Raw genomic sequence first — 13993 nt, 5'->3', positions numbered from 1 at the left:
AAAGGGTAGTATATTCTGATAAGAAGAAGAGAAACAGGACAAGGAAGCACTAAGAACCAATATTCTTCAATTGAACCTCAAAAGGAGTAACATATATTAACAAACACATAACTAGATGATTATCAGATACCTCATGCAGTGCCAGGGCCTTTGAGAAGCTTATATATGAATGAATAATGAATTAACCCCTTGATGCAACCTCAAAGAGATTCAGCTTAAACAGAAGCTACAATTTGATATATCACTAAGATGCAGCACCAATTTTTAATTTCAAGAAACAAAATCTACCATGTAGACCAATTTTTGAGAAAACAAAGGCTCAAAAGCAACTTTGTAGAAAATGTTATGTGCATTTTTGAAAAAGAAAACAGAGCAATATCCTTAAATACAACTACTATCTATTATCTAATCCAGTTTGCTCTTTGTACAACCATTTAAGTATCATGTAAGGGATTCTTAGTTTTGGAAACCTTTGATTGACAGGCAAAGAGATACTGCCTAAATTCAAACTCCCAAAACAAGTCATCTTGAACAATTTGTGTCAACGGTTTGTTTCCAGGATTAAGCAATACTGCCTGATCATCACCACGGTCTACTCCTCCAAAGTCTCTATGTTTTCCAATCATATTGACTGCATAAAATTGATTTAAGTTTTGATCCTCTATTTTTCAGAAGTAATAAGAAAAGAAAAAACTTATTTCACTAGTAAATAGAAGCATAAAAGAGTACGATCAGATTAATAAGCATATTTCTTTTCATCAGGAATGATAACCAATTTTTTATTTTATTTTTATATAATTAGGATAAAACACAAATACCAAATATATATCCATTAAATGTATAGATGTGGTACCTCAAAATCCTGAATTAGAATAAAAAGGACATTACCAATTCCACAATCACCAATAAAAATCTATCTTATAACTCATTTTCTGAGAACCTGATAGAATAAATGACACATGCTTGTTACTAAATAGGACTGGCTTCACCTAAGGAGAATGATCCCCTTGAATTATTATTTTTTTGATAAGTAAAAATTTATTAAAGCCAATAGGTGTAGCCAAGCACATTCCCTTGAATTATTTTTTTTTATAAGTAAAATATAACGATTTATTTCTTTTTCTAGAGATAATACATATATTCAAAGATATGTAAGCATGTTCATATCATTCGAAAAAAAACTGCAAGGAAAAAAAAACTGCTATGAGAATTAAGCCACGAATTCGTGTAGCAGTATACAAATAGCAACAGGCAAAATAATTGAATTAACACAATCGTGGTAAACGTTTCAATATCATTTGAAAATGGGAGAAATTGATCACGAGAGTGGATTTCGAAAAAACCCTAATCAGAATTTAATTTAGAGAATCCATTTCTCAAAAGCACACTCAACATAATTAAATCTCCACCATTGGTACCGAAGTAATTCAATCACCAAAATCCATTTCTATCAAGATTAGGGCTTTTTCTTTTCTGTTTCTGATGTGAACCCCAATCGACTCGCTTTGAGACCCAACAACAATATTGGAAAACAAACCCAAGAACGCCAAACTCAAGTCTATGGATGGAGAATTTAGACCCGTTGAAATCTCGTTCCAAGAACCTAGATTATATTAAAATCTAGACCCAATGAAATCCCGTCTCAAGAACCCAAATTACAAGGAGGAACGCTACAAAGGTTGTGATTTACCTTTGATAAGTTCAAGAGTTCAATTAAGAACACGAGGAGAAAACTCACTCACAATGAAAATTCAATAAAAAATGTTTTACCTCTCAAATGAGGCTACAAGTGCCTTAAATAAACAATTCCCAAAACCCTAAAGGAATAGTGCCTCGGGTACTGTAGCGTGAACAGTGCCGCGCTACAGTAACTTCTAAAACCCTAGTTCACATAAATTAATAACTTTTCAAATATGCCCTTGGCCAAAATACAAGGCCTTCCCAAAAACCCTAGTTCATTAGAAATAAGACATATGGGCTAGACATCTCCCAAGCCCAATTATTCTAGAATAATTCCTTTGACTAATAAAATAAGTCATTTCAATGAAATAAATAAGTCCATGGTCTTTAATAACAATTGGCTCAAGTCGTGTCTTCCATAGCTTGGATTAAGTGGATCAAAACTGGTTCTCATTCTTTCAAGCCCATCATGTGTGTTGGGCTCTTGCTAGTTTCATCCCAATTGGATTGCACCAATTCTTGCATTGCTCCCTTAATCTTCGTGGCTCTTAATCTTGTAATTGATCCTTAAGACTTGGTCCACCTTGGGGCCCATCATTCCCCCTCTCCTCAAAAGGATTCGACCTCGAATCTCCACCTGGATCAAAGGGAAAAAGATCAGTAAAAATGAAAATAGCAAACACGTGATACATACTTAGAAGATCCACTAGGTATGAAATATCATTAATTTTATCAAGAATTTGGAAATGTCCATCCAAGCTACTTCTGTCATCCACAAACAAAAGTATTAGAGTTAAATGAGTAAGTGGATTAAAATCATAAACAACTTTAAAAGGAGAATATGAAGTAGTAGTATGCAACGCCCTATTATATGCAAACTCTTTTTTTTTTTTTTTTTTTGAAAGGAAATAAACTTGTATATTCAACTTAAAGACATGGAAGAGAACATATTACAATGAGGCTGACTGGCCCTTGTAGATGACTCCCCTGAAACCTCTAAAGCTTCCCTAGCTAAACAATGAGCTTTTTGATTGCCACCTCTTCTTACAAAGGAAACACTGCAGTGAACAAACCTAGAGAAAAATGCTCTAGTGTCTAACAAGATCAAGCCAACATTATCCCATCTCTCCCCGCAAAGGCGAAGACCTTGGACCACCTGTAGAGAATCACCCTCCAGCACCACTGAGGACAGGTTGAGCTCGGCTGCAAACATAGCTGCATGAAGTCCTCCCAAAGCTAACGCCATTAACGGAGCAACATAGCCCTCCCTAGCCACCCTTTTTATAGCGATCACATTACCCCCATGATCCCGAGCAACAAGACCAATCCCCACCCTGTCGTAAGCTTCACTGACGGCTGCATCCCAGTTCACCTTAACAGTTCCCTCTGGAGGAGGAGACCATATTGATGCCTGGTTGTTGTGCACTCGGGAGTCAGACTTTGAAACCACCTGAGCCAGTTTAAATTCCTTCAGTTGATGGGCAGCCCTCTGTGCTAGAGTTCTAGGATGCAGAAATGGTCCCTCAAAAACCAGCTTGTTTCTTCTTTGCCAGATATCCCTTGCTGTCATAGCAAAGGCCCCCATTGTTTGTACGTGACATAGGTCACTTAGCTCCTCAATGATCTTAAAAAAGCTCTCTGCCCTCACAGAACTTTTTTGGATTCTCTTTGGACCATAGCTCCACACATCCATGGCTGAGGGGCAGTTCCACAGAATGTGTCCTGCTGTCTCATCAGAACTGCAGCAAACTGGGCAGAGAGGAGAGCTCACTATTTTCTTCTTGAAGAGGTTCGACATTGTAGGCAAAGATTCCAGGCATGCTCTCCATAGAAAAACCTTGACTGCATTGGGAATCTTTAATTTCCAAAAGCATGTCCAGTTTTTGAAATCAAGAGATCCACTTGATGACTGGCCCTTCTGTTCTGCTATGAGTTCCCTTTGCATGTGATATGCACTCCTCACTGTGAAACCACCATCCTTAGTGCCTAACCAGACAAGCCTATCCCTTGCTCCACTCGTGCTCACATGGATCTTCTGGATCACTGCAGCATTTGAAGGTCCAAGCAACCTTAGGATCTTTTCCCTGTCCCACTGTCTGGTGTTTTCATCTATAAGCTCAGAAACCATAGCTTCCTCATCCATGATTTGCCCGTGTCCTTGGACCATGTAAGATGATGGTTGAGGTAACCATCTATCTTTCCATATTTTAGTCTCCCTTCCATTACCAATTCTCCATATAGATCCTTTCTCAATTAGAGCCCTTGAGGAATAAATACTCCTCCAAATAAGAGAAGGTCTGGCCCCCAACTTGGACTGAAGAAAATTAGAATTCCTGAAGTATTTTGCCTTGAGGACTTGGGAGGCCAAAGATGCAGGGAACTGAATGATACGCCATGCTTGCTTAGCCAGTAGAGATGTGTTGAAAACCTCAAAATCTCGGAACCCCATCCCTCCAGACTCCTTTGATTTTCCCATTTGACTCCATGAGACCCAATGCACTGTTTTACCCTTATCCTGTTTGGCCCACCAGAACTGGTTCATCACCTTGTTAATTTCCATCAACAGCCCTTTAGGGAGCTTGAAAACTCCCATGGTGTATGTTGGAAGAGCCTGGACGACTGCTTTGAGGAGGACCTCTTTCCCTGCCTGTGAGAGGAGCTTTGTCTTCCAGTTGGTCACCTTACATTTTACTCTGTCAATCATGTTTTTGAAGGCTTTGTACCTTGATCTACCTACCAGAGAAGGTAGACCCAGATACCTCTCATAGCATTTGGTAGCTCTAGTGCCAGCTAATCCCAGTATGTAGTCTTTAGCTTCTGGTTTTGTATTGGCACTAAAGTAGATTGAGGTTTTGTCCTTGTTGATCTTCTGACCCGAGGCCCCTTCATAAATACTGAGTAGCTGGTTAATAGTGACCCATTCCTCAGCTTTAGCTCTACAAAACAGCAAACAATCATCTGCAAAGAGTAAATGGTTTATGTTAATCTGCCCCCTACCAACAGGAAAGCCATGAATCCTTCTATTCCTTTCAGCATTATTGAGGAGACTACTAAGCACCTCAGACACCAGCAGGAAAAGGTATGGGGAGAGGGGATCCCCCTGCCTTATGCCCCTTGATGGTTTAAAGAAACCCTGTGAGGACCCATTAAGGAGCAGAGAGTAAGATACACTTGTTACACAGCCCATCACCAACCTGATCCACTTCTCTGAGAATCCCATCCTGATCATAACAGCTTGCAAGAAGGCCCACTCAACCCTGTCATATGCTTTGCTCATATCAAGTTTAATGGCCATATGACCTTGCTGCCTCCCCCTTCGAATTGACATAGAGTGCATGGTTTCAAAAGCAACAATTACATTATCGAGGATCATTCTCCCAGGGACAAAAGCACTTTGAGTTTGGGATATAATTTGAGGGAGGATTAACTTAAGTCTATTGGAAAGGACCTTTGATACTACCTTGTATAACACATTGCACAGCGAGATAGGTCTGAACTCCTTGACACTTTTGGGACCTTTGGTCTTGGGAATGAGCACTATAAAAGTTTGGTTTATACCACTAATATCTCCCCCTGAGTTTAGGACCTCTAGGACAGCATGAGTAACCTTGTCACCAACTATATTCCAGTGAGCTTGGTAGAATTCAGCAGGGAATCCATCTGGTCCTGGTGACCCGCGGGGGTTCATCTGAAACAAAGCTTCTTTTACCTCCCCAGTTGAGAAATCTGCATCCAGTAAGGAGTTCATGTTCCTGTCCACCTTCCTGTCGAGCCTGGTTATACATTCCTCAATACCCACAGGGTCATCTGAAGTGAAAAGGGTCTGATAGTAGTTCCCAAAGCACTCAGAAATTTCCATTAAATCCCTAGACAGGCTACCATCCTCCCTAACCAAGCATTTGATCTCATTAGTTTTCCTTCTCTGGTTTGCACATCTATGGAAGAACTTGGAATTTCTGTCTCCATCTTTAAGCCAGACTTGCTTAGCTCTTTGCTTCCATTTGGCATTTTCTTCTTCCAGTAGCCTGTCAAGTTCCAGCTGAACCTCTCTGATTGTGTTATTATCTGTTCCAGTGTTGTCATCCTGCAGGGTAGCCAGTTGGGCCAGCTTCGCTTGAATCATTTTCCTTTGCTTTTTGAGGGTGGTATTACTCCACTTCACTAGGCCTTCTTTGCACTTGCTCAGTCACTGCTGTGTCCACCACAAATGCGAACCTCTTTGGTGCAATTGAGGGGACCAGCAGTTGGTGACTATTGTACTGCAATCTTCATACATTTTCCATGAGGCTTCATATCTGAAAATTCTCTCATTCCCATTCTCGTTGCTGATATACCTTCCCCCACCCTGCTTTAGATGCATTACAAGAGGACTATGGTCTGAAGAAAGAGCTGCTAGTGCCTGGATGCAACATTCAGAGAAGTTCAATGTTAATTCCAAATTTCCAAATGCACGATCAAGTCTTTCCTTGGTGAAGAAAGGCTCCTCTCTATTATTACACCATGTGAATTTATTGCCTTCAAACCCCATATCACTCAGACCACACTCCATCAAACCCCTGCTAAATTCTTCCATCTGGTGATGAGGTCTCACTGCTCCCCCCTGCTTCTCATGTATATGCAGGATCTCATTGAAGTCTCCAAAGCAAAGCCATGCCAGACCCTCTCTTGGTTTCAACAACTTAAACAGCTTCCAACTGTCTCTCCTATGAGCTGTGACTGGCGATCCATAGAAACCAGTTAACAGGATATGTTCCCTGTTGTGTTCCATTTGCAGAAGCATCGAAATGTGGTACTGAGAGTAAGATTGTAGGATGAAATTATCTTCACTATGCCACATGAAGGCCAGACCTCCACTCAACCCCCTACTTTCCACCACTATAGAACAGTCAAAACCCACCCTTGATCTCACCTCTTCAACTTTGTTCCTACCACATTTAGTTTCTATTAGGAAAATGAATTTGGGCCACTTAGTTTTAACCAGCATTTGGAGCTCTCTAACTGTACGGGGGTTCCCAAGCCCCCTACAGTTCCAAGTAAGGCCTATCATGGCCCTTGGTGGGGCTGTAAAACAGCCTCCACCAACTGAGAACTGGAAGTGCTTACTGTAGTGGGACCAGACAACCTGATCTTCTTACTTGACAGGCCCACCTCCCCCTCAAGGCTACAGTCACTGGAGCCCCTTTTCTTACAACTAGCTTCTCTGGCTCTAGTCACTCGGGGACCCAACTCTCTAGCTTTACTTTTCCACGTAGCTCCCCTTTTCTTTGTTATGCTTCCAGCAGGGTATTTGTCCACCTCATCTGAATTACGAAAAGTTCCCAAAGGGTCCTTGCCTATGGTGCATGTACTCTTCAGCAGACTAGGTTGAGAAGTCTGAAAATCATCTGTTTCCACCTGGATCATGTCCCCTCGGGTGTACACCATTTCGGTATCTATCTGAGGTCCTACCTTTTCCATAGCCTCTTCCTTTACATCCTGGCCTTTCAACTTAGCTTTTTGATCTGGCTTGTGTGTCCCATCCTTCGAGCCAAGTACCGTGCAATCCTCACCATCCCCTTCTGACTTGGAGGGCAGAACTATGGTTCTCCTTGTAGGAGGCTCTTTGATTGGCTCGAGGTGATTCACCAAGTTTCTTTCTCTCACATCTTTCTTTTCGTCATTAACTGCGGCTGCCTCTGCTTCTTTGTTCCACCCCTGCTGGTGGTTAGACCCTCCTAAGCCACCATACTTACGGAAGTCAAAAATGGAGGAGTTCATGGGTTGAGCTCTGATCCATGGACCAAACTGCTCTCTTGTTATTCCATCCTCTGGTCTCTCCCCCTTAGATTTACTGCATATTCGACCTTTGTGTGATAGGATGCCACAAGTGAAACATATGTTTTGGAGTCTTTCGTATTTGCATGAGATCCAGTATGTTTGGTTTCCCATCTCTAACCACTTCCCCCTCAGTAATGGTTTGTTTAGGTTCACAGCCACTCTTATTCTCATACATCTGCCCCACGCCCATCCATTTGAATCAGCTTGTACATGGATTACTTCCCCTATGGCAGCACCCAGCTGGGTACCAACTTCCACAGTCATTGCAACCAAGGGGAGCCCATGCAACTGTACCCAGAAAGGTTCGAAGTTGAAGTTGACAGAGTTCATGGGCATTTTCTCATCAACCTCTTGTAGGGACAGGAGGTTACGATCAAAGAACCAGGGTCTTCCTCCTAGTACTCTGTCTTTATCAGCGAGATGTTGGAATTCAATCAAGAATTTGAGGTTGCCCAGTTCCTTGAATTGCACCCAGCCATCTAACTTCCACACCTGAGACATTGTCAGTCGAAATGCTTCATGGCTTATTCCTTTGTCCACTAGTATACCACCAATGACACAGTGCTTCCATCTTGTGGGATTCCCTGACTTACCTTCATCAGAGACATGAAAAACCTTATTTTCCTCTTGGGATAGATGCAGTCTCTCCCACCTCCTGGAAAGGTCCTCTTCCTCCATTACCAAGGACTATATTGACTGTAACTCTCCCTTGAGAGACAAGCTCTCCCTACTGGCGTAAGAAGACTATAACCACACTCTTACTCAAAGGAGGAAGAGGAGGACTGGTCAATCCAAGGTGGCCAATGTATATGCAAACTCTTTAAATTCATAAGAATTTAAAAACTTGGGAGGATTGTTTGCCATATATGCAAACTCTTTAAATGGCAAACAATCCTCCCAAGTTTTTAAATTCTTATGAAGAACAGTGCATAAGAGCTGGGTATAAGAAACAATCCTCCTAGGTACACCATGAAGTCGCACTATCCCCCTGAAAAATAAGTTAGCTATGTTTGTGGTATCATCAATTTTATGACATGGAATGAAATGTGACATTTTACTAAATCTATGCACAACCACAAAAATAGAATCACTACCACTTTTAGTTGTACGCAGCCCCAAAACAAAGTCCATAGATATGCCTACCAATGGTTTACTAGAAACAGGTAAGGGTGTATACAACCAATGTGGCAAAACCTTAGACTTGGCCTTCCTACATGTAATGCACATGCCACAAATGCAATTGACGTCTCTTTTCATCTTAGGCCAAAAGAAATGTTCATCCAACAATTCAATGAATGGCAAATGATACTCCCACAAACGTTCATGAAACACATCTAAGGTTTTCTTTGTACCAAAATGACCATTCCAATTATATGCAAATTCAATGAATGGTAAGTAGTACTCCCACCAATGGTCATCCAACACGTCTAAAATCCTCTTTATATCAAAATTTCCCAACAGACCACATCCATGCACAAGCAACTCACGCATAAGACTAGTAGGCACACAAAATCTTTTCTCTGTAAACAAGTACCAATCTAGTCTATATAAATGAGAAAACGATGCTTTCTTACGTACTCCATACACACTAGTCATGCCACCATCATTAACAAACAAGTTCTTATCATATTTAAGTCTCAATAACTTTGCATCTATAATGATGACAAGGACGTACCTTATTGCATAAGCATCAACCACAAAATTTTCTTTACTTTGTGTGTACTTAGTTACATAAGGAAATGTCTCAATGAGTTGCACCCACTTGTCATGCATTCTATTCAACTTACAGTGTCCTTTCAAGTGCGTCAAGGACTCATGTTCTTCAAAGAAAGGTCGAGTAGGGATTGTCGCACTTGGTATAAAATCAATGTAATGCTCTATCTCTCTAATAGATGACAATCCACTAAACACTCCGCTAGGAATTACGACCTTATATCCCTGCAACAAAGAGATAACAATACTAGGCAAAGATTCATTAAATCCGTTAGTAGTAAAATTCGCCTTAGCATAAAAACTCACTTCTCTCTTTGCTTTTCTCTCACTTTCTTCACTCCAGCTTTTCTTTTCACTCTCATTTTTCTTTTCACTCTCTTTTTTTCTTTCACTCTCTTTTTCCTTTTCACTCTCTTTTTTCTTTTCACTCTCTCTCTTTGCTTCAGTCTCTTTATTCTTTTCACTCTCTATTTTTTCTTCACTCTCTTTTTCCTTTTCACTCTCTTTTTTCTTTTCACTCTCTCTCTTTGCTTCAGTCTCTTTATTCTTTTCACTCTCTATTTTTTCTTCACTCTCTTTGTTCTTTTCACTCTCTCCTTCTCTTGAGGTTTTGGCCTCACTATTTCTTTTTTGATCAACCTCACCTTTCAACTTCAGTTGGTCCTCATGGACCTGTGTTGGAGTTAAAGGAGCAAGTTTGATTCTTTTTCCATCATTTTCAAAACTGTACATGTTTCTAAACCCATCATAAATCACTCTCCTATCACACTGCCACGGCCTCCCCAACAAAATATGGCCAGCATGCATAGGCACAACATCACAAAGTACATCATCCTTGTACCTCCCAATTGAAAAAGAAACTAGCACTTGCTTATTTATCCTAACCTCCCCACAATCATTCAACCACTGCAACTTGTATAGTCTAGGGTGTTTCAAAGTAGGTAGATTCAATTTCTCAACTAAAGTAGTGCTAACAACATTAGTACAACTCCCTCCATCAATAATCATACTACATACCTTGTTGTTGATGTGGCATCTAGTACGAAAAATGTTCTCTCTTTGCTGCTCTATACCATCCATCTTAACACGCCTAACAAGAGACTCGCCATACTCTTCATTCTTATTGTACCTATTCTCAATACTAGGCTCACATCTCCTCCTATCTCTCCCACCTTGCAAATTTCTAATCAATGCACCTTGTTGTTCCATCTTATCCATCACTTCCCCCAGCTTCAAATTTAACCTTTCAAACTTTTGTTGCATGGACTGCAACAAAAAGAATGAATTGTCTGACATCCCCTTTGGTTATGAGTCACTTTAATGAGACATTGTATGTGCTGCACAAAAAAGAATGTTAGTGGAAAAAGACCTCACATGCTCTCCCTCACGTGTTTACACTCAAATAATGGCACTCCACTCGTGTTTCACTCTTAATTGGCTTTTTCCCGATAATGATCTCACACTCTCTTGCCTTTTACCTCAAGAGTTTTCCCACTCAAGTTCTTTCAAAACTAATTGAACTAAATCAAGGCAATACAACCTTGTTTTATCCCAACTAATAATTAGATCCAAGAAACAAGAACAAGAGAAACACGGAATGAATAAAATGACAAGGGAATCAAGGAAATTATTGGAATGGAAGGGTAACTATAAGAGAAGATACCAACTAGAAAGAGGTAACAAGAGGTAATTCAGCCCCTTTAAGGACAAGACCCAATCAACAAATTTCTTTCTTTCTCTTTTATTGTAACTATATAGCAACCACTGAATACTCTACCTCTACTTTCCTTCTCTCTCCCTTTTTTTTTTGAAATTTTTTTTTTCGAATTTTTTTTTTCTTTTCCTTTCTTTTCTTTTCTTTTCCTTTCCTTTCTTTTCCTTTCTTTTCCTTTCTTTTCTTTTCTTTTCTATTCCTTTCTTTTCTTTTCCTTTCTTTTCTTTTTCTTTTCTTTTCTCAAAAATTCAACCACAAACAGGAATATTCAATTGTGATAATCAAACAATTGAATTCAAACACATACAAATTGGCAAGGAAATAGAAGGAAATCAATGAAACCCTAGATGGTGCAAATTTTGGCAGTCCTAGGAAAAACGAATTTTTGTGCTTTTTTTTTTTTTTGGCAATTCTAGAACATTGAAGCTCTAGAATTAACAATACAATAAATAAAAAGATAGAATCAGACCTGATTGGAAACCTTGCTCTGAATACCAAATGATGTGAACCCCAATCGACTCGCTTTGAGACCCAACAACAATATTGGAAAACAAACCCAAGAACGCCAAACTCAAGTCTATGGATGGAGAATTTAGACCCGTTGAAATCTTGTTCCAAGAACCTAGATTATATTAAAATCTAGACCTAATGAAATCTCGTCTCAAGAACCCAAATTACAAGGAGGAACGCCACAAAGGTTGTGATTTACCTTTGATAAGTTCAAGAGTTCAATTAAGAACACGAGGAGAAAACTCACTCACAATGAAAATTCAATAAAAAATGTCTTACCTCTCAAATGAGGCTACAAGTGCCTTAAATAAACAATTCCCAAAACCCTAAAGGAATAGTGCCGCGGGTACTGTAGCGTGAACAGTGCCGCGCTACAGTAACTTCTAAAATCCTAGTTCACATAAATTAATAACTTTCCAAATATGCCCTTGGCCAAAATACAAGGCCTTCCCAAAAACCCTAGTTCATTAGAAATAAGACATATGGGCTAGACATCTCCCAAGCCCAATTATTCTAGAATAATTCCTTTGACTAATAAAATAAGTCATTTCAATGAAATAAATAAGTCCATGGTCTTTAATAACAATCGGCTCAAGTCGTGTCTTCCATAGCTTGGATTAAGTGGATCAAAACTGGTTCTCATTCTTTCAAGCCCATCATGTGTGTTGGGCTCTTGCTAGTTTCATCCCAATTGGATTGCACCAATTCTTGCATTGCTCCCTTAATCTTCGTGACTCTTAATCTTGTAATTGATCCTTAAGACTTGGTCCACCTTGGGGCCCATCAGTTTCATTAGCTAACTTGGGTATATTTTCATTATTAAAATTGAGAAATAATTACATATCTAAAACCAAGATCTGAAAAATCAGAATAAAAGAGGGGGATTTAAAGTTTTAGGGGATACCTCGGTGATTTTATTTCCCTGCATTAGAAAGGACTGGATTGATTGTTTGGTGTTTGATGAATTAGAGGCATCGAGAGAAGCTAATCCCTCATTACCGTTCTCCATTTTAAGCTGTGTATTGCTGCGGGGGGGGGGGGGAGAAGAAATAAGGGGGAACAGAAAATAAGGGAGAGAAACAAAGAGAGAAAGAGTGAAATAGAGAGAGATACAGAAAGGGGAGGGAGGGAGGTCGTAGGAGGGAGGCCATCGGAGGGAAGCCATCGGAGCTAGGCCATCAGAGGAAGAGAAGCTTACTGGCGAGAGTGGCGCTGCTGGTCGCTTTGTGCTGTGAAGAGAGAAACCGATGGCGAACCGAAAAAAGAAAAGTGGGTGTCGGGCTGAGGAAGAAAGAAATAAGGGGGAAATGTAAAATTTAATATTTAAAACTATTTGTGGGGATTTGTTTTTGCCGTAATATGTCATAACTTTTCATCGCAAAAACAAATAAGTCATATACTTTGGTGCATAATCTTGGTGCTTTATTTGCAGCAACTTCACGTCACCGTAAAAAATCGATTTCTTGCCGCAAAAAGTGGCTTTTACCACAAACTCTTGCTCGTCGCACGTAATTTCGTGGAAGATCACATTTTTTTTTTTTTTTTCCTACGGACAGTTTTTGTGTCATAAATTAAGTATTTGCCATGAATGTAGACCTTGGAAAAAAAGTCTCATGAGAAAAGCCAATATTTCTTGTAGTGTATGCTAATAAACATATGCTGGTTAATTAGTTATTTGTCATATGAGACTTAACTTGGAGGTAACATAATGACTTGGACAGCAAAAACTTCTCAGGTTTCTTGCCAATTTATGAATTCATAGTGTGGAGTATAAACCACAATGGTCTACACTATCTTCAAAAAGATAATCAAGTAATAATATTAACTATAACATGATGAAATTGTGTAGAGGGAGTAGGGGTGGTGTGAAAACCACACTTGTTGTAGGTAGGAACACCCTAAATGGTAGCACCTTATTTCTTAAGATTAAGGGGCCGGGGTACTGAGGGAAGGTGGTTTTGGGTGAGGAAGGCGATCAAGAGTAAGAGAATGCAATATTCAAGCGAGCAAAAACAAATGGGAGCAATAACCAAGGGCAAGCATCATGGGATAGCTAGCAATTCTCACACACGATAGCGAGTAAGTCTAAGGGCGAGCAACATGCGATAGTGAACAAGGGGCAAGCAATGCACGATAGGAAGCAAGTCCAAGAGAGAGTAATGCGCGATAGCGAGCAAGTCCGAGAGACTTAGTAGAATTTGACCAAGTGCTTGGGAGCATTCGAAGTGTTTGCTCGGTACCTTTATTTCACCTAACACCTGGATGGTGGATGCTTGCCATTCAACTACCCAAGCTGCGTCAAGAACTATTAGTCATGTGAAAGCAAGCCCCTCCCTATAAATACCTCCACGCAGATCGATCTCAAGGCAAACTCTGTTTTCTAAAACCAAAAATCTCTCTCTCAACCCCAAAAGCACCCCTCACTTCCAAAAGTTCTAGACTCACGTGTGAGGATAGTAGTAGGCTAGCATACTCAATGTGAATTTCAGAGCATCAATGACTAGTCGATAAACATAATTGCTCGAGGTAAGTGCCCTCTTTGATAGTGCTTATAGTGGG

General features: G+C 40.0%; 1 protein-coding gene across 1 annotated transcript; it reads right to left on the bottom strand.

Annotated features, from left to right (window-relative positions):
* Nucleotides 1-5866: 5866 nt before the first annotated feature.
* LOC122312673 lies at nt 5867-6727 on the bottom strand. The gene has a single exon (XM_043127337.1). The coding sequence runs from the start codon at nt 6725-6727 to the stop codon at nt 5867-5869; it is 861 nt and encodes a 286-aa protein (XP_042983271.1).
* Nucleotides 6728-13993: the final 7266 nt, after the last annotated feature.

The sequence above is a fragment of the Carya illinoinensis genome, chromosome 6 (assembly GCF_018687715.1).
Source record: "Carya illinoinensis cultivar Pawnee chromosome 6, C.illinoinensisPawnee_v1, whole genome shotgun sequence".
In the NCBI taxonomy this organism is placed as follows: Eukaryota; Viridiplantae; Streptophyta; class Magnoliopsida; order Fagales; family Juglandaceae; genus Carya; species Carya illinoinensis.
Note: the sequence above shows the minus strand (reverse complement) of the source record. Positions and strands in the feature narration are given on the sequence as shown.

Bases quoted from the DNA above. Each gene is read 5' to 3' on its own strand.
- LOC122312673 (XM_043127337.1), bottom strand. From the start codon at position 6,727: ATGATAGGCCTTACTTGGAACTGTAGGGGGCTTGGGAACCCCCGTACA.